The sequence below is a fragment of the Trypanosoma cruzi genome, genomic scaffold (assembly GCF_000209065.1).
Source record: "Trypanosoma cruzi strain CL Brener 1047053516323 genomic scaffold, whole genome shotgun sequence".
NCBI lineage: Eukaryota > Euglenozoa > Kinetoplastea > Trypanosomatida > Trypanosomatidae > Trypanosoma > Trypanosoma cruzi.
In genome coordinates, this window is record NW_001849455.1 from 31,278 (window position 1) to 50,753 (window position 19,476).

Genomic DNA, 19,476 nt, shown 5'->3' on the forward strand with positions numbered 1-19,476 from the left:
CCCTTCAACAAGTGGAAACAGGATTCACCCTCTACTCCTGCGCACCGTTCTCGTCATCGTAGTACCACTCGTCCTTCTCCGGATCGTACCACATCCCGTTTGTCGGGTCATAAAACTGGCAACTAGGCGGGTGGAAGTAAAGGTTTTCCTCCACCGAGTAGTAGAACGGCGTGCCCTCCGTCCTTACCCAATCGCCGTTCGGCAGCAGCAGCGGGTTTCCCTCGTCGTCAAGCTCCTGCTTCGACGGGGAGTTTGATGCCGCCTGCTTGACGTCATTGCCACCCGGGCCTAGTGCTTTCTTCGGTTGCTCGCTCCGTGATTCGTTCTCACTCGCCTCGCCATTGTTGCCACGAGATGCAGGGGATGCGGCATTATTCCTTTTCGTTTCACCTGTCTGCTTTGCGTGATGCTGAGCGGGGCTTAACGTGGGCGCAGTGCTGCTGTTCTTATTGGTGGCGATATTGGCTTGCGCCGCGGTGACGGTGTCCGCAGGTGGCTCTCTCGCCTTTGAGTTCTTGCATCCCATTTCCCCTCCGCGGCCTCTTGCAGGTGTACGAACAACTACGCGTGGCACACACCCTCGGTTCTCCCCCCTCCTTGCGATCTGGACGGGTGAATGAAGTCCTCCCTGTGAAAATACCGGATTTGAATCTGCGGTGGGTTCAATAAGCAAAGAATAGGCAAAACAAAAAAAAAAAAAGAAAACAAAACAAGCTCTAAAACAATAAAAGGAGGGAATATTTGATGCTCGCCGTAGAAAAAAAAAAAATCAAAGAATTATTCTGGTCTTTTTTTTGTTTGTTGTTGTCCTTCTCTTCCTTTCTCTTTCCTGTTGAATGTCCTGTGGCCCTAATTTTCTCTAACGGAAACACAACAAGAAGAAAAAAAAAAAAAAAGACGCTTCGTAATTTCAGTATACCGACTTTATGGCCACATGCATGTACATTCCATCACCCACAGGGAGTCTAAGGTAAATTCTCTCTCCTCAGCATCATCAACAAGGAACAAAAAGAAGGACAAACACTAAAAGCGTCTTTCGCCCGCCGCCCGCGCAGGGCTCTAATATTTTTCTCGAAAACCATCAGAGATTTCTCCCTCCCCTCCTACACCACCGCCCTTCAGCTTGTTGGACCGCCCCATCAACTGGTGACTGTCGCAAGTAGGCCTTTGTACATGCCAGCACGCAGAGGGTCCGCCCGCACCAATTCTGAGGCAAGTTCCCGCAGACACCATACACAATCTTCCTCAATCTCCCTGCTTTCACCGGGCGAATCATTAGGACATAATACTCCACGTATTTCACTTGCAAAGGCCGTCACTGCCGCTCTCGCCTTGTCCTTTCCGTCAGTGTTGCTGTTACCGGCACCAAAGGAAGAAAGTAGCACGGTGAAAAGGTAGTAGCGAGGCCAGTACGCCTCTGCCTCATCACCCAGTCGCTTTTCTTCGCCCAGAAGTTCTATACACGCCTGAATAGGACGCGTTGTGAACTCGATACGCACCGCATGGTGCGCAGGCGAGATGCGTTCTAGAGTGTCAGCTGACCGAATGAGAAACTGAACGTAGTACCACGCCGATTGATCAGCCGGATCGCAGTAGACCGCGGTAATGAAAAACTCCAGGTCCTCCTCCAGCTGCCCCCATGCTTCCCTCAATGCAACATCACGCGTAACATCGTCTTCAGACTTTTCCTGTAGGCGTTGAAGCGCCGTGTTAATGATCACTCCACGCTGATGCCACGCGCTGTAGTTGGAGAAGTTTCGCCGCAACATCGTGGTGGTGAACTTCATCTCCTTCAGCTCTTCAGGAATGAAAAACGACCCACACGGTTCCCCATTGTCACCACCACTACGAGCGCGTGGCTGTGGCTTCTGCTTTTGTTGTTGTTGTTGTTCTTCTTCTTCTTCTTGTTTCATAGCGGGAGCCTCTCCCTCAGCGGTGTTCTTGGAGGCGGAGGCGTTGAGATCGATGGAATACTGCGCGAGGAGTTGTTCCATCCGCGCAATTTCACGTAAAATCCAGCGGCGGTAGTTCCACGCGTGAAAGTTGCGTTCATCGGCCGCAAGCAGCATATCGCACTGTTTCTTTTCTTTCATTAGCGCGGACGACCAGAATCGCAACTCCTCCGGGCACTCCACACGATCAGAGTCGCTTTGCACAGCAACACCGGCAGTGTTTGTGGCAGTGTTAGCAAAAAGGGCATCCTTGGCAAGTCGCTCGAGCTGCGCAAAAATCCAGCGCCTGTGCATAAACGCGGCGTACACCTTGTAGTCACTAACAAGTATCATTGAGCTAAGCTTCAGTTCTTCCTTCAACCACTCAATCTCCCCTTGTGGGGCGTGCTGCTTCGTTTCGTCACTCTGCGACGAGGGGAGCCCTCCTGCCGCTGTGTCGCCCACCACTTGTGTGGTGTTTTCGATCGCGTCGGCGGGCTCCACTTTCTCCTCCCGCTGCTCCCGCATTTTTCCCCAGAGATGCAGCAACGCAATGCGTCGGTAGTTGTACATCGAGTACGCCTCCGGGTTCTTTTGAAGAAGCTCCGAGAGCTGCTGCAGGACCGCCTCCGAGTAGACGCGATTATCGCGTTGCCTCAGTAGGGAGCCATAGGCGGAAGTGAACGCCTGCACTTCAGCGAGCCGCTGCTCCCGCGTCTTTTCATCAAATTCCTGGCGTACTTTCCGCTGATCGTGCATCCCCACAAACAAAGAAATCCAAACACCAGCACCACCAAACGCCCAAAGAGGGAGCCCGCACACGACGGAACGGAATCGGTCTCCCCGTATGTATGTATGTATCACCCTAACATCACACGCATGTCATGCAGCCAAAAAAGAAAAGGGAATTGAGAAGGCAAACACAAATAAAAAAACACAAACACGGAAAAAAGATCTCCAAGGATTCGTTTCAGACGCCCTGTGCATGCATCTAAAATAACACAGCGTGTGGCCGCAAGAAATGTTTCTCCTCCATCCAGATGTAAAAATACAAGAAAGAAAAAACACAACAAAAAACAAATGCGTGTCTGGCCGATGCCTAGTCGCTCTGCTTCCCGCAAGGAGAAAGAAGGAAGGAAAAAGCGAAGATTAAAGCTTGGTTCCGTGTGCCTGGCATCCCACAATCCGTTTGAGATTCATCCAACAGCCACACACCCGTTAAAGAGCCAAATTCATACAAGAGGCATTACGCAACAGTCCGGCCTGTTGTGAAGTCGCGAGAGGACAGGCTTTGAAAGGGCCCCGCAATCCCCCTAACTCTTCCCCTGTCCACCGCATGGAGGGCAGCAGCGGCAGCAGCGGGAAGGAGTGGGTGGGAGGAGTGGAAAAAGCAGCATCTTCCAACGCGGTATCATTGGAAAAAGAAAAAAGATTCCATTTGTGGATAACAAAACGGAGGGCATTCAACAATACGCTCATTCAGTTAATTGGCCCCGGTTGGTTGCTCACACACTGTTTCACAAGCTTAAAAATACACACACACACACAAACAAAAAAAAAAATCAAGTAACCACATCAGCGTCCAAGCGGACAGTCATATTGACTGAGGCCGCAAATGCAGCAAATATAGGGAGAAAGAGAGAACGGCAAGAAAACAATAACAACAAAAAAGAGAAGGTTATTGTATCACAATGATAATTAATACACACACAAGCAAACAAACACGGATACTTCTCTACGAAAAAAAAAACAAACAACAACACGCATGGAGCAAATGAGAGAACAGAACAAGCCCCTCTTTCTTTTTTTTTCCTTCTTTTTAATGCACTCCATTCATTTCTCACTTCGTCCTAATTATTCTCCCTTTGAAATCTCCATCATCATCCTCCCCATTATCTTTTTTTTTTAATTGTTTTTATTCTTTCGTTTCACATTTGCAACGGTGCGGTGCTGAAATATATGCGCAACAGTCCAGCGCCGTCGTTATCCCTTGCTCACCTCCTTTTCCCGCAAGCATCCATTTTTTACTTTTCATTTTTTTTTTAAATTTAAAGCTTTCCCTACATACGTTTTTCGCTAATAGGGCTGTGCAGGAACCCAAAGCACCTTCGTGTCCAGTGCGCAGCGAGGCCACCGTCACTATGAAGCACGTTCCACCACCACCAACGGGCTATCGCACTCACCAAAAGACTGCCGCTCGCATACACGACGCAAAACAACCAATCACTCGCAGTTAAAGGAACAGTTGACATCAGGCGTCCACCGTACTGCACAATAAATACCTGTAAGACCACAATCAGGGTTACAATCAGCAGCAGGGCTGAACTATCTCCCCATCGTCCAAAAAAACTTTCGTCTCGGTTTAACAGACGAGCGTTGAAAAAATTCATCACTTGCATGAGCACAAACACATTGAACACAATAGAGAGATGCTTTGGGCCAAAGTATTCCATGGTAGAGGAATCATTCCGCACCATCTCAGATGCATTTTGAGTTTTAAAGTGTCGGTAGCCATATGAAAGCATGTAAATTTGAGAAAGAAATTGAAAACTGCCCTGTGTTGCCATCTGAAACCACATGCTAGGTAAAATGACCGATGCATGACGGGGCTCCGGAGGGCGCGAAAGGAGTGCCGACTCACAAGGTAACTCCGTCGCCAGCGCCAATGCCGCTAATGTGTCCATTATGAGGTTAAGCCATAGCAATTGTACTGGCTTCAGTGGTGACATATTTTTCTCGTTGATGAGAATGCCAGTAAACGCAACTAAACACGCCACGCAGTTCACGGTTAACTGAAACTGCAGGAACTTCCGAATATTGTCCTTCACATTGCGACCCCACATGGTTGCTTTCACCATGCCCGCAAAATTATTGTCAAGCAGCACAATGTCAGAGGCCCGCTTTGCCACATCACTCCCAGTATTCATCGCAAATCCCACATCGCTCGTTTTAAGGGCTGGGGCATCATTGGTGCCGTCGCCTGTCACGGCCACCACGGCAAGGGGGTCATGGCACTTTAAAAGCCGCAGAACGCGCTTCTTATCCAAAGGGGTGGCACGGGCCAATACGCAAAGTTTTTGTATACATTTCTCTATTAATTCTTCGTCCTTGAGGGCTCGAAATTCCGCCCCGTCCATCACGTAACCCTCCACAATGAGTGCATCCAAGTCCTGCAAAGAAGAAAAGGAACCGCTACATGCATTTCGGTAATGGGGGCGCACCAGACTTAGCAACCCACAACGGCTCGCAATATTGACGGCCGTCAGCGTCGCGTCACCTGTGATCAAAATCACACGCAGCCCGGCACGAAAACACATTTCCAGAGATCCCGGCACCTCAGGACGAATTGCCTCTTCCAATGCAAGAAGCACCAAAAAATTTAGCGGGACATTAGGTGGAGCAGGCGGAATGCCGTAGGCCTTGCCAGCTCCCTCAAAGGAGTCAACATCCCCGTAGGCACAGCAGACGGTACGAAGGCCTGCTTGTGCATATTCTCGCAAAATACCCTCATAGTAAACGCGGCGCGTCTTGTCCAGCGGTTCCAGCCGACCATTCTCCACCACAACTTTTCGACATTCTTCCAGTAAAACCTCCGGAGCCCCGCTCACATACACACGACTGACCCCATTGGGTAGCCTGAGAACCGTCGTGCACTTTTTTTGAAGCGAACTAAATGGAAAACGAACAAATGATGAATTATCACGCATGATGGCCAACAGGGGTTCAAAATCGTAGTAAAAGGGAGTAACACGTCCATCGTCTGCAACGACACATAGATTGGATCCTAGCTGCATCAGAGCCTCTCCGGTTCTGCTTCGCGCCCGCCCCAGTTCCGGATCCAATGCGCTGGCAACAACACACTCCATCAGACGTAAGGCAGAGTGTGTAGAGGGGAGTTTGACAAAGGCCTCATTTCTAGAAACTGTCCCATTTGGGGCATTTCCCTTTCTCAAATAACTCCGCCCTTCGAAAAAAACACGGACAAGTTTCATATCTGGCGATGTAATTGTACCGGTCTTGTCGGTGCAAAGCACAGTCGCTCCACCCATGGTCTCACACGCCGCCAAGTGTCGTACCAGGTTTCCGTCTTGTAACATCCGGCGCATGGAATAGGCAAGTGAAATGGCTACTGAAAGAGGAAGTCCCTCTGGCACCGCAACCACAACTATGGCGATGGCTGTAGTAAGGTTTCCAAAGAATTTCATGGGGGAAAAAGGGCTGGCGTGAACCAAAATCCGGTAGGCCTCCTTTAGGAAAAGTGCAGCAAATGTTAAAATGGCTGCTAACAAACCGTACTTTCCAATTCTCCCCGCCAATGCCTCCAGCTGATCCTGGAGGGGTGTATTCTTCTTCTCGGTGCCGTGAATTGCCATGGCGATCTCTCCCGCAAAACTATGCTCCCCTACTGCGCAAACAACAGCGACAGCCTCGGAAGAACCATCAAGAATACTGGAGCCACTAATCAAAAATGGGTCACGTTGGAGATCCTTAATGATTTCCTCGCTCTCTCCCGTCACACTACACTCATCGCACACAACGTAACGGTTATCAAATAATATGGCATCAAAAGTCAGTTCCATTCCCGCAGAAATTTGCACAACATCACCCACAACAACGTCCTCAACGTGTACCTCCATCGACCGAAGCATCAACTCCCCGCCTGAGGCAGATTCATATCGCCAAACAAGCACAAGTTGTCGAGACTGATCCTCTCGTTCAATGACATGCGAAAATTGTTCCTGTTTCTTGTAATTGTTCAATGCACTCAGCGTTACTACAATGAAAACAGAGAGAAATATCGCCGCACCTTCTACCAGACCGGTGCTTCGGTCAATTGTTCCTTCACGATAGTCGGACGTAGTCATTCCAAGCACAACGGATAAAACGGCCGAACCAATGAGAAGTTGCAGTGTTCGGTCATCCTCAACAGATTCCCTGACGAAAGTCATAAAAGTTTTCTTCTGATGACGCATTAAACGGTTGGCACCAAAACGCTCTCGTCGCTCATGCACAGAGGCGGCCAACACTCCACCACGAATACCGCGAGTACCGCTCCACGCAGTGGGATCTTCACAACGTACATCAAGCAAATTCAGAAGCCCTTGGTGTCCAGAGACCTCTGAAGCAAACTGCTCGAGTCGCTTGTGCCCTATAATGCCTGAAAGAGCGTTTATAATACCACTTGTTGCACCCTTTCCAGTATCCCCAGAGTGCACATGTACAACGGCGGACCTTCCTTGCATCTTCACTCCTTCTCCTCCTCGAAACAAAAAAAGCAAAGAGAGAAAATATGAAAGAGGATATGAGCCGACTGCAATATTTCACCAAAAGTAAAGGGCCGCTAGGAAAATGATACCCCTTTTGTGCAACTACTGAGAAAAAAACACGGAAATGGTTTCAACAATATCGTAGGAATAAAAAAGACAGCTGCCCTTTCAGTGTATGGCTCGTAGTGTAAAGTCCGAAGGGCAAAAGGCAAAACCATTTGATCATAAAAAACAAAAAACAAAAACAAAAAACAATCAGCAAAAACTGTCAATAAAACAGGCAAATATTTATATGCAGACACACATATCAAAGGACACAGCGAGAGGGAGAGGAATCAATTTCACTCCTTTTTTCCTTCTTTTTCTTCCCACCGACCCATTCACTATCGTTCGCCGAGCACCCGCTCCAGCTCCTTCTTTAGCTCCGCTTCCTCCTCTTGTGTAAAGTCGCTCTCTACTCCCAGAAACGCCCGAATACCCTCAACAGACTTCTCCGATAAATACACGGCAAGTTTTGCTGATGCTAAACACAATAATTCCTCATAATTTAGAAGAGTGGCAGCCTTTACCATCAACACTGTTGTTGCCTCATCCCAGTCCTCAATAAAGCGGCGATCGTAGGGGTCCAAGTATTCACATAGTGGCAATACCATCGGTCGAGGAATCTCGCGCATCACATTTCGTCCATGAGACCAAGCAGAACCACCACCACCACCGTTACCACCTTTCCCATTCCCTGCGCTTGCCCCCTCGTCACTTCGGTTCGGCGGCTGATAATTGTACCGATACGTCATATGTGCACAAATTCTTCGGAGGAGATCACCTGTAAAGTACGGAAACGGCAACTCAATGGCTGGAGTAGCACCACTACCACCACCACCACCATTGTTACCGCAGGCCGCACCAGCACTCGGAATACTAGCACTGGCGGTACTACTCTGTGTACCCGCCATTTGACTTTCAGAGGTTTTATCGCCACGATCGCCTGTTCCACTGACGAGGGCTTCTAAACGTGTCGTGGGTTCCCTTCCGTCAAGCAGATCTCGCAAAACCAAAGAAGCCTGCGTCGCGACAGAACGACTCACAGTCGCCTGTTTACCATCAGACCCAATCAATACTAACAACTGATCTGGCATCCTTCTCTCTCCCCTTCTTCTCAAAGGGGTAAACAACAAAAAGAGAGGTTCTCTAACAAAGAAATAGAAACAAAAAACAACAACAACAACAACAAAAAGGAACATCAATCATGGATGATCATAAAAACGGCAACACAAGCCCAATATCGCTATCAAATTTCCCTATGTAAATTATGCATGTGCGTTTATTATTTTTGTCTAAAACTATACCTGCGCATAGAATAAAAAACAAATTGTGAGCCTTTATTCGTAAAGTATTTCCAAGAGCAATACGCTCTTCAGTACGCATATTTCCGTTTTTCCTTTTATTGTGTTCTCTTCAGACTCACACTGAAAATACCTGTCTTAGAATTTTAATTCAATAAAATAGGGAATAACCTGCTATATAGGACGCTTTTCAATTTTTCACCAAACCTCGTTATGGAATTCGTGTTAACTCCCATGAAGACACTTCCACACCAGTCACCGGGTCACGATGCACGTAGTAGTATCGTTCATACTCAGTCGAGTAGATGGTTCGCCATCCGGGTGGCAATGGCTTTTTCACATCCGGCTGTTGCGCCGCAGCAACTCCCACATTCGCATAAAGGGGCTTCTGTGGGTTATCATATTGCTGGGTTTCCTTATTTATTTCCAACTTTTGTTGCTTTTGCTGCTGCCACTGCTGCCATTGCTGCTTGTTGTAGTCAAAATTGCTTTTTTCCGTCGTCCCCGCGGGTCGCGTGGCGTCTTCTAGAGTATTGGTCGCACATTGTCGTTCGCCTTTTCTCTCCTCACCATTGTTCCCGTGCGGATGAAAGTCTTGGCACTCAGTACTTAGACGGCAACGCTTCGTCACATTCTCCGTGTCGTTTGAACGCTGCTGCATTCCTTCCCCCCCGGAACGCTCACGTCGTCTCCTACGACGACCTTGACCTCCTCCATTATTTTCCTTGTTCCTCACCGCGATGCCATCTTGTTCTCGATTATAATTTGGTTGCTGATTTTGTTGCCTGTTTTGCATAGCACCGGGCTCACTCAGTGGGGCTTCGCGTGCCGTGTCGCTATTCCCGGGCATCTCACGGTCATATCTCTGGCGTTGAAGCAAAGGGCCCATCATCGCAATATTCTGCGGTGTGACGCTGAGCGCCGTTTTTGTGTTCAAGGGCACAGTCAGCTGTCGGTATGTCCGTCCGTCTTCGTTGTACCGCGCGTATATGCGGCAGCGGTATTCCACCTCGTCTTCGTTCGGGCCCGAGTATGCCAACTCCAGTGCTGTTCCGTGAAGTGCGTCCACCACCTTCTTTGCATCCTCTTCCCCACTCACCTCGACGAGAGCCCGGGCCATTCGTTGCTTCATGCCGCCCCCACTCTCTCGCGGATCCCTGCGGTTAAACATGACGATCTTCCGGGCCAAACAGATGCCCCGCAAGAGTTGAAACACGACGTGCGGAGTGATGCCGAAGCCATTTGCATCGCCATTGTGTTGCCGACCACCGGCACCACCCTCGTGCTGATGCCGATCAAATAGACACACAAACGTCATGCAGAGCACCACGGCATCCGTCCTGGCCGCCAAAGGGGTTTGCTGATTTGCTTCACTGCCTCTTGACATCAGTCGACGCTCGCCCTCAGCTCTTTCGCTTCCATCGGGATCACTATCATCATCATCATCATCAATTTCCGATTCTTCATCTTCATCTTCTTCCTCCTCTTCATCTTCATCTTCCTCTTGTCCACAGATCATTCCACGGTTTCCTCCAGGCATTATATTGCTATTGCTTTTTTCATCACCATTGGTGCCGGCAGCTGTGTGGGTTGTTGTGGCGGCAGTCGCAGCAGCAGCAGCAGCGGCAGCGGCGGCTCCCTTTGCACACGGCGGCCTCGCATCATTCCGCGGTACGGCGGGCGCATTGCTGCCATGTGCAGCCTTACTCCCCACGGGTGGCGACTGCACGAGATGCACGACGCCCTCCACCAGCATGCGGTCCTGTCCCAAATAAATGAAGCCACGCCTCAACTCCATGTGGTGGGATTCGTCCCGCTCAACCAGCTCGTGTTGGATGATCCGAGACAACACCAAATGAACGGCCCCCGATTCAAAGAACTCAACTGTGGCCTCACCCCCCACACGAGGCGAGGTTCCAGATCTTCCCTCCGCGTTTCCTCCACTATTTTTGTTGAACACCACCTTTTTTATGTGAGCCGCAGGAGTGCGGTCAAAGTGGCGTGCAAAGAACTCGCGCAGTAAAGATTCATTGGCGTGCAAGCGGGCTGGTAATTCCCACAGTTGCACTGCTTTTCCATCAAGCACGGCTTCCTCTAACATCAAGTCAATTTGTCACAAAAACAGCACAAAGACGGCCAACAACCTCTTACTTCCCCGTACGTTCCCAAGACGGCAGAAGACACAAATAAAAAGAAGGAGAGGGTTACGCGGCAAAGAAAAGAAAAAAAACCAAAAAAAAAAAAAAGACAGGGCGCACAACAACAACAACAACAATAAGAAAAAAGAGTGAGATGATCGCAGAATCCGGCATCCCGTCAATAAAAAAAAAAAAAAAAAAAAAAAAGAAGACCGCGTCGCAAAAAAAAAACAAAGAAAGAAAAGGAAAGAATGATACCGACAAACAAAAGAGAGAGAGAGAGAGATTAAATTAAAGAGGCAGAGTAAATTGGGGGTTCATTCCTTTCATCGTTGGATTTAACGGAGTTAAAACAACAAATACCGGTTTAACTGCCGCTTTTGCAGGCCTTCCAAACAAAAAACAAAGCGCAAAGCACATAAGAACAAGAGAAGAAATACGCAAAAAAAAAAAAGAAGAAAAAAAAAAAAAAAACGGAAACAATAAAAATAAATAAATAAACCAACGAAACACGCATAACAAAAAAAACAACAGTTTTTCCTTCTTTTCGCTTTCACCTAAATATATATATATATATAAGACGTCGCTGAGATTTAATAAAAATAAGCACACATGCACCTGTACATATATATATATATATATATATATATACAAAGATATATACATTAATATACTTTTTTTTTTTTTGCTGGTGTTGATTGTGGGGTCTCTGAGAGAAGAGTGGGCAAAGTCCCTCTGCCCAACCGGAATACGCCATAAAAGTTGATTTGAACAAGCACACATACAAATACGTAAATATAAATATATAATTTAGGGGTTCTTACTCTTTCTGTCATTCTCTTGTGAGGAATTGGAGAAGAGAAAAATGCCACGGAGGAGGAAAGTTCCTTTTTGCCCTTAAGACTTGCTTTTTGCTACGAATTTGGTTAATACTTTATTTTCCTTTATTCTGTTTTTTTTTTTTTTCCCCTTCATTCTTCTTCCTTCTATCCCTTTCTTCCCCTAAAAAGGGGTAATATAATCCCGCCCATTGGGGGGAAAAAAAAAAAACCTTCACTTGCACCTCTCGTACATTATTCGCTCTCCCCCCCCTGCTTAACTCTCCTCTCTTTCGCCCTTTCCCTCCCTCCCTCCCATCAAAACACCAAAAACAAAAGCAACACACCACCACACAAAAAAAAAAAAAAATTTTTTTTTTTCTTCCTCTTTTTTTTTTTTTTGATAGCAGCAAACAAAAGAGATAAATAAATAGAGAGAGAGAGAAAAAAAAAAAATTAAAGTGGCAGGGTAAATTGGGCGGTTCATTCCCTTCTCTTCTCTACTTCGTTATGGATTTAACGGAGTTAAAACAACAAATTCTCGCGTTTAACGGCCCTGCCTTTGCAGGCCTTCCAAACACAAAACAAAGCGCAAAGCACAAAAGAACAAGAGAAGAAATATGCGAAAAGAAAAAAAAAACGGGAACAATAAAAATAAATAAATAAACCAACAAAAGACGCACAAAAACAAAAACAAAAAAAAAAAAAAACAACAGTTTTTCCTCCTTTTCGCCTTCACCTAAATAAATATATATAAAAGACGTCGCTGAGATTTAATAAAAATAAGCACACATGCATCTGTATATATATATATATATACGTGGCAATAGAGAGGGAGATCCACAAAAACACCCGCCGTTTCTCCTTTCCTCTTTTGTGTTTAAATTTCTTTTTTCTCAAAAAACAACAACAACAACAACAACAAGTGATGGGTATTATCGAATTATCACTGTTTACACCTACACCTATAGATAGATATATACATACATACATTAATATACTTTTTTTTTTTTTTTACTGGTGTTGATTGTGGGGCCTCTGAGAGAAGAGTGGGCAAAGTCCCTCTGCCCAACCGGAATATGCCATAAAAGTTGATGTGAAGAAGCACACGGACAAATACGTAAATATAAATATATAATTTAGGGGTTTTTTTACTCTTTCTGTCATTCTCTTGTGAGGAATTGGAGAAGAGAAAAATGCCACGGAGGAGGAAACTTCCTCTTTGCCCTTAAGACTTGCTTTTCTGCTACGAATTTGGTTAATACTTTATTTTCCATTTATCCCGTTTTTTTTTTTTTTTTCTTTCTTTCCCTTATTCATTCTTCTTCCTTCTCTCCATTTCTTCCCCTAGAAATGATGGGGGTGCTGTATATAAATGTCCTCCCGTCCATTGGGTGGGAAAAAAACCTTCACTTGTCACCTCTCGTACAATATTCCAGTCTGCTCTCCCCCCTCGCCGCCTCTTTCATTGCCTCTCAGTAAATATACATATGCATGTACACATACTGATTCCTCCTCCTTCATGTTCTCTTTTTTTTCCACCTGTGGCTTCTGGGACCGACTCCTTTCGTTCCTCCATTCCCTCCCTCTCCATCAGAAACAGGCCGACACAAATAAACACAAAAGAACACACACACACACACACACACACCCTTTCTTTATTGAGTCTCAGCTAAAAGACATCTAAAGCAAACAAGTGCTAAACAAACGAACACATACACGCACACACAAAAACGCATAAATGAATGTGTTTTACAGCCGCATAACTCTCAATTTTCTCTTTCTTTTTTGTTTTACCTTCTCCCTCTTCGTGTTTTTTTTTATTTTTACTTTTTTGTTTAGACACCGCATTATGCTTGTAGGCCACATATCCCTTCGTTCGGCACGGATGCGACCGCTGTGACAAGGGCGACAGCCATCATTGGTAAACCAAACGCGCGCCGCAGCTCGGAAACAAAGTCTCTGTCGCGACAAATAGTTTTTCCGGGATCATCGGACAGCTTCGCAACGGGTTTCCCCTCACAGTCAGTCATCTTAACGACGATATTAATCCCACGTGCACCAGGGATGGAGCAGGAAAGCTGCGTGCCGATGCCGCACATGACATTGATTTCGTTAGAAAAGGTACGATGCAGCATCGCGGCCTTTTCGAGGTCCAGAGAATCAGAAAAGACAAGCGTTTTGGTTTTGGGGTCAATGCCAAGTTTCCGGTAGTGTTTCACGGCCTTTTGCCCCCACTCGATAGGGTCACCGGAATCGTGGCGAAGGCCGGTGTATGCATCCGCCAGATCCTTGGTGAGGTCACAAAGGAAACTGTCCATGGAGATGCAGTCCGTGAGTGCAATGCGAAGATCATGCGGGTACTCCTTCAACCACTGCGTCAGCGCCACCCGCTGCGAGTCACGTAATATGGGAGTCAGCTGCTGATGAGCCTGAAACCACTCGTGTGCCTGTGTGCCAACTGCGGGGAGACCCAGATTCTTCGCCAGAAGGTAATTGCTCGTGCCACAGAAGTATCGACCAAACTTTGGATGCGAATGGAGCGCCTTTACAACGGCCTCCTGCACGCCAAAACTATAACGTCGCCGGGTTCCAAATTCCGAGACGCAAAATGTCTCAATCGACTCTTCAGTTGTCTGGGCGAAAAAAGCCTCTAGTTTTTTTTCAAGGTGTGCCAACGCCTCTGCCACCCCTAAATTCGGCGTACGACGTCGATGCACCACCTCACTCACAATGGCTAGGAGCGGCACCTCCCACAGAATCGTCTCCACCCAGGGGCCGTTAATGTTGATGGCAAGATCCACGTTTCCGTCGTCTGACGGCACAGCACGCACCGTCACTTGCTGTGGGTTGAACCGATATTTGCGGAGCCAGTCCAGGTAGTCCTTTCGTAAATATCGTTTCGATGCCAGGTATTTATACTCATCATCTGTGAGGGCGAGGTTTTGCATGAGATGAACTTCTTCGCGTATGGCGTCAGCGGCGTCCCCAAAGTGTTCATCCCTATCACGACAGCAAAAATCAAAAGCCGTGCAAACGGAAGGGTATAGGTGAAATACAGCCTGCTGCATATGCAACTTGTATGCATCTGTGTCCAGCACGGACGTAATGATCGGCCTGGCCACATCCACCATTTGCCCCTCTACCCCTCGTCCGAAAGTTCCCCTAACTACTTTTCCCTCTCAGTCACCACAACCCCCCAAACCCTATATATTATGATTATGATTATTATTAATGGACCGGGTGCTCAGAAAAATGCAAAGGATGAAGAGAGAAACACATGAAAAAAACAAACAAACAAACAAACAAAAAACAATACAACCATCACACTCTCCAGCACATACCGTGATCAATGCATAAACCCACAGAGTCGGCCATTCCTCGTCTATTCACGCCGTCCTCACAACAAGAAGCCCCCCCCCCTCCCCAAAAGGGGAGGGTATGATAAAAGTATAAAAATGAGACGCACACGCAAAAATGCTCGTCAGGACTAAACTGAATCATACATACATACATATACAAATATATATATTTCATGGGGCAATCAAGAAGAAGCAAAAACAACAACAACAAAAAAAAAAAAAAAAAGCAAAACTCAAAAATCTGTTTACATCAGTTGGTATGAGGGAGGGAATCTCAAGACGACGAGTCTACTCGCCCCACTTCTTCCCCTCTAATTCTTACCATATCGCCTCACCGAAAAGCGGCACTGTGCGTGCTTTTCCTTTCATCTTTCAATGGAGAATCACCTTCGCGCTCACGAATTACTGACGGAGGAACTATTGGACTGACAGGGGCCAAGTGCAGCCGCGCCGTGATCCGCGCGATTCGGTCCCTCGTTTCCATCATGCCAAGGGACTGAATCCGAAGTGTCTCCAATAACTGAGTGCCAGTAGTCTTTCCCATTTTCTCAGATGGGGATACACTGTTGTGCCTAGAGCTGCGGCAAGACAACACTGTTCCAAGGACTGAGTCTTTGCGTCCAAGTGCAAGCAACATGCGTCTTTGTGCCTCCATGTGCTCTTGAATGAGGTCCTGCCGCTGAGCTTCATCTTCCACGGGGGATGCGGTGAGAGCTGAAAAAGCATTCTGTCGAAGCGCGCATGAGACAGGAGTCTGCGTCACCTCAATATCGTTTGATGCAGGTAAATCCCACTTCCATGCGACTGCTCCAGCCTGCGCCTTTGCCATTCGACCAGAGTGCGAAAGACCTCCAACAACAAAAACAGGTGGAACGTGGTTTCTTGTATCCAAAGGCGTGAATGTCTCCTCCGGTAAACCATTACCAACTGCCGTACCATTCGTCAAACCTGAATGATTATTCGTGTTAATGCTGTTGTGATTGTTGACGCCGGAAGCGGACAAGAAAGATTCACTTGATGGCTCAGCATGCACACCGCCCCTGGGGTTCCTTTCGAAAGCCAGCGGTGTTCTGTGGGCAGCTGAATCTTCATCAGAGCCGTTCACAGGCAATCCACGCAGTCTAGAAATAAATTCACTCTTGACAAGACCCTGAATATTTTCTTCCTTTAAACGCCGTGAGTGAATATGCGTGGATAGGACACCGGCTTCCTCAAAGGGTGTAGTTGCCTTCGGGAGAAATCGCCGTAGCAAGCGGTCTTTTGCGTGTGAATCTTTTTTTTCTCGATTCCCAAATTCCCGCACTTCTGCACCCGTTGGCTGCATGGAGGGGTATTCCAGTGGATTGATCTCTGGTGTTGCCCCACTAGGGGGCGCGGAAGGAGGAAAACGAGTTGTAGGCGAGGTCCAGAGCTCCGTCGTGTCTGCCATGGGATGGCATGTAGACAACTCACTTCCTGAGAAAGAATCCCGAAGGATTTTGCCCACCTTTGATGTACCACGCGTCAAACGCAATCCTCGGGAACCCACCGGATGACTCTTTTCCCCTTTCGGTGTTTCTTGAAGAAAGTCAACTGCTTGAACAGAGCAGCCCCGTGCTGGAAGTCGTCTTGTCGGTTTTACACCAAGGAACTCATATGTTGACTCTTTGCCTAGGGTCCAGATGTTCATTCCACACTCCCCAATAATCGTACCAGTAAGCGTAAACACTCGGGTAAAGTTGTCTGAGCCAGACGACACAACAATTATGCCTGCTGATGCCGTGGAAGACGTGAGGTCCAGATAAAAACCGGCATCGGAAGTCGGACCGTAGTTGCCGATAAAATGCTCTGCTTCTCCCTCACTTAAACTCCCACACGCTTGCTCCCCCACCTCCGCCCCTTTCGCGATGGGCAAAGGCGTCTCTGTTGCTGTGGATGCTGTTGTTACTCCTCGTGGATCTCGCCGTATTGGTTCTTTTACAATGGACACCCCTGACACCGAGGGAAAACCGCAATGAAACACATATTCCTGGCAGAATCGGAGAAATACATAAAGGGTTTTCTCTACATCCACCTCTTGCTCTAGTCCTTTCTGCTGCTGATTCTCATCGGGCTGTCCGGCCACATCATTTTGTCCCTTTGCCTTCGAGCTTGGGGATTTTCCCACAAACTCGTAGTTGCGGAAGGGTGAGCCGGGCCAATGAGCCATCGGTCTTTCTGCATCGCCTTTCAACGGCGGAGTACGCGCTGGTCGCATGGAGCCCGGATCATTCACCGCTTGTAGTTGAAGGTTGCACACGTGAATATCGCCTCGATCATCTGCAAATACAAAACATTGATTGCACTCATCAATTGCCACATGTGCAAGTCCCGTTTCCCCTCTTCCCGCTGGGAACGCACTTCGCAAGCTAACAGAGTCCATTAAAAGCCGCCGCAAAGTGTGCCATAACGCTACCGTGCCATCCGCATGCACAGACATAAGGATATGTGGTCCCACTGCGTGCAAGGGAAATATTGCAATGATACGCGATGTGAGGACGGACGCCTGCACATCACTACGACGTTTCTCTGACGAAAATGAAATGGAACGGTGCATGGATTCCGTGGGCTCCGTCACCCACAATGCCGATCCCACCTGACGCTCAGCCAAGAAATGATAGAAAATAAGAGCACCAGAAGAAGTCCCACAAACAAGGATCTGCAGTGACACGGGCAACATGGAAAGGATCTCTCCGTAGACTGTTGGCACCTCCCACTTGTTTGCGCTCGCAATTGTAAATGTGCCAGACTCCCTCGTGGAGAAAAGATGACCTGCCGCGGCAAAAAAGAAAAAAGTGGTGCCATCCCGCATAAGAGATTCAAGCGACGTCACCTCTGGTCTTAACGTGGTTGTGGCAAAACTCTCGGTGGCTGCCGTGATGACATTCGTCGTCTGACCATTTACCAAATTCCAAACAGCCACGGCACCATTCTGAAACCCAGTCAGTAATCGACGCCCCAATCCATCCAATGCAAAGGAAGAAAGCCGTGCTGCATTCATAACCACGGAATCGGAAAAATCCTTCAATTGAAATGCAAAAACAGGAGCACCGTTGGATCTTTTCCATGTCATAACCAATCCCTCTAAATCAATAGTAACAATAAGATCATACGTCTTGTTGTATATCATACCCACCATCGATGCCATATTACCCTGGTACTTGTTTGAACAGGCAAACGCCGCACTAAGTTCCTTCCCATGGTAATAAGGATGAGAAGCCAAACAGAGAAGACGCATCTTCTTTTCATCATATACAACGCACTGGGGATGAAGATGGTGTACATGTATCACCTGCGTCAAGCGATACCCGTGCGTGTCAAAGATAAAAATCGTTCCATCTATTCCCACCGTAAAGATTTGCCTTTGTCTTATGTGCACCGCACAACAGCGACAGGGACTATTGTGCGCATCCAAGATGGCTAACGGTGCGTCATGCGAAAAATCCCAAACAATGCCATATCGTTCCGGGCCCACAGTTACAAGCAGACGCAGCTGTGTATTCACTGCAAAATCATGCACGGCGGAGTGCTGTTCTGATCCCGAAGTAAAAAAAGTTCTTAGATGTACACCTGTATCTAGGGAAGTCATTTTCACTAAACCATCATCAGACGCCGTTAAAAGGGCATTACTATCAAAAAGGATGCTCATTTTGTTGATGCGCTTTTCATGCAATCGGACTACCGCATACGGGGAGACCACCCTTCGTAAAGCCTTTGGAATCACATAGAATCGAACCTCACCCACTACCGTTGCGATAAGTAGCACTTCTTCCCGCAGCATAGAATGATGAAAAAGTGAACAAGATACGGAATCCACAAGACCTGCAAGCATGCACTCCTCCACACGGCACTGGACATAGGGACCCGTACCGGGTGGCGCTAACGCTGTTGCGGCAGCCGGCATTTTTCTTTTAGATTCACTAGAGTGCTGTTTCACAGGATAGGCAACTGGACTCCCACCACCACCAATACTACTTGTAGAGGCGGCTCCAAACAAGTCTCTCGCACCTTTCGGACCGAACCGCTTTTCCTTTGCCTTGATCTTCCCCCCCACCTTGACGGACTGTACACTATCATGGGCGTACATATAACCATCCATAGTGTCGACTAATGCACGCCCACGGTAGAGGCGCTTTACCTCCAGGGTTTTCGAATCCAGAACAATCACCCTACGATCCATTGTTACAATAAGGATACTTTGAATTTGATTCGCCCAGTGCACACCAACAACCCAACAGTCCCCTGCAAAGACAATTCCACGGCTTGTCAGAGTCTCCAGGTCCCATGCCCGTACAGTGCCTTCGGACCCACCGGTCAATAGGAGTTTACGCCGTGTGTCCGCCTCCATGCAAGTTCCCGTTATATGCTGCGAGTGCGAAAAGCAATAGCTCGGTTCAGGTGTTGTGGATAACTCTGAAATCGGTCCATTAGCAAGATGGGAGCGGTGACGACTTTGGGAGACTAAAAACGTTGAGAAATCATCCCAAGTTGTGCACCCCTTCGCTTCGTAGTCAACCTTTCTCATAAGATCTATAATTTCCGCATCCGTGGCGCTGGGGATAAAAACTTTAATCGCCTGTGCAAACTCCTGTTCGGATA

The 19,476-nt window shown here is 47.6% G+C and overlaps 7 protein-coding genes across 7 annotated transcripts, besides 32 other annotated features; all 7 read right to left on the reverse strand.

Annotated features, from left to right (window-relative positions):
• Positions 1-3,657: part of a sequence feature (areas merged during assembly that could not be assigned to a particular haplotype. This can correspond to areas where the two haplotypes were merged or to regions with more than two copies in the genome that were merged during assembly.) that runs on past the window's edge.
• Positions 32-526, reverse strand: Tc00.1047053509647.130 (hypothetical protein, conserved; the record flags this gene model as incomplete). Its single annotated transcript, XM_811118.1, has 1 exon — positions 32-526. The coding sequence occupies one exon, from the start codon at positions 524-526 to the stop codon at positions 32-34; it is 495 nt and encodes a 164-aa protein (XP_816211.1).
• Positions 682-713: a microsatellite.
• On the reverse strand, positions 1,140-2,690 carry Tc00.1047053509647.140 (hypothetical protein, conserved; the record flags this gene model as incomplete). The annotated part of the gene is made up of 1 exon (XM_811119.1): positions 1,140-2,690. One exon carries the CDS (start codon positions 2,688-2,690, stop codon positions 1,140-1,142), a length of 1,551 nt encoding a protein of 516 aa, XP_816212.1.
• Positions 3,658-4,070: a sequence feature (areas merged during assembly that could not be assigned to a particular haplotype. This can correspond to areas where the two haplotypes were merged or to regions with more than two copies in the genome that were merged during assembly.).
• Tc00.1047053509647.150 (calcium-transporting ATPase, putative) lies at positions 3,992-7,174 on the reverse strand (the record flags this gene model as incomplete). The annotated part of the gene is made up of 1 exon (XM_811120.1): positions 3,992-7,174. The coding sequence occupies one exon, from the start codon at positions 7,172-7,174 to the stop codon at positions 3,992-3,994; it is 3,183 nt and encodes a 1,060-aa protein (XP_816213.1).
• Positions 4,071-16,012: a sequence feature (areas merged during assembly that could not be assigned to a particular haplotype. This can correspond to areas where the two haplotypes were merged or to regions with more than two copies in the genome that were merged during assembly.).
• Positions 7,582-7,992, reverse strand: Tc00.1047053509647.160 (hypothetical protein, conserved; the record flags this gene model as incomplete). The annotated part of the gene is made up of 1 exon (XM_811121.1): positions 7,582-7,992. One exon carries the CDS (start codon positions 7,990-7,992, stop codon positions 7,582-7,584), a length of 411 nt encoding a protein of 136 aa, XP_816214.1.
• Positions 8,061-8,083: a microsatellite.
• Positions 8,410-8,429: a microsatellite.
• Positions 8,753-10,642, reverse strand: Tc00.1047053509647.170 (hypothetical protein, conserved; the record flags this gene model as incomplete). The annotated part of the gene is made up of 1 exon (XM_811122.1): positions 8,753-10,642. The coding sequence occupies one exon, from the start codon at positions 10,640-10,642 to the stop codon at positions 8,753-8,755; it is 1,890 nt and encodes a 629-aa protein (XP_816215.1).
• Positions 8,976-9,012: a microsatellite.
• Positions 9,968-9,992: a microsatellite.
• Positions 10,001-10,047: a microsatellite.
• Positions 10,140-10,177: a microsatellite.
• Positions 10,755-10,787: a microsatellite.
• Positions 10,863-10,889: a microsatellite.
• Positions 10,901-10,965: a sequence feature (GA-rich).
• Positions 11,122-11,180: a sequence feature (A-rich).
• Positions 11,238-11,258: a sequence feature (AT_rich).
• Positions 11,301-11,345: a microsatellite.
• Positions 11,472-11,492: a sequence feature (AT_rich).
• Positions 11,612-11,683: a sequence feature (CT-rich).
• Positions 11,868-11,899: a microsatellite.
• Positions 12,073-12,175: a sequence feature (A-rich).
• Positions 12,179-12,210: a microsatellite.
• Positions 12,400-12,422: a microsatellite.
• Positions 12,619-12,639: a sequence feature (AT_rich).
• Positions 12,784-12,843: a sequence feature (CT-rich).
• Positions 13,125-13,148: a microsatellite.
• Positions 13,271-13,337: a sequence feature (T-rich).
• Positions 13,348-14,631, reverse strand: Tc00.1047053509647.180 (nicotinate phosphoribosyltransferase, putative; the record flags this gene model as incomplete). The annotated part of the gene is made up of 1 exon (XM_811123.1): positions 13,348-14,631. The coding sequence occupies one exon, from the start codon at positions 14,629-14,631 to the stop codon at positions 13,348-13,350; it is 1,284 nt and encodes a 427-aa protein (XP_816216.1).
• Positions 14,781-14,813: a microsatellite.
• Positions 15,044-15,091: a sequence feature (A-rich).
• Tc00.1047053509647.190 (hypothetical protein, conserved) lies at positions 15,191-19,476 on the reverse strand (the record flags this gene model as incomplete). Its single annotated transcript, XM_811124.1, has 1 exon — positions 15,191-19,476. A coding segment is annotated over one exon (4,286 nt), but the record flags the coding sequence as incomplete, so codon positions are not given.
• Positions 16,013-16,441: a sequence feature (areas merged during assembly that could not be assigned to a particular haplotype. This can correspond to areas where the two haplotypes were merged or to regions with more than two copies in the genome that were merged during assembly.).
• Positions 16,442-17,777: a sequence feature (areas merged during assembly that could not be assigned to a particular haplotype. This can correspond to areas where the two haplotypes were merged or to regions with more than two copies in the genome that were merged during assembly.).
• Positions 17,778-18,490: a sequence feature (areas merged during assembly that could not be assigned to a particular haplotype. This can correspond to areas where the two haplotypes were merged or to regions with more than two copies in the genome that were merged during assembly.).
• Positions 18,491-19,476: a sequence feature (heterozygous, Esmeraldo-like haplotype).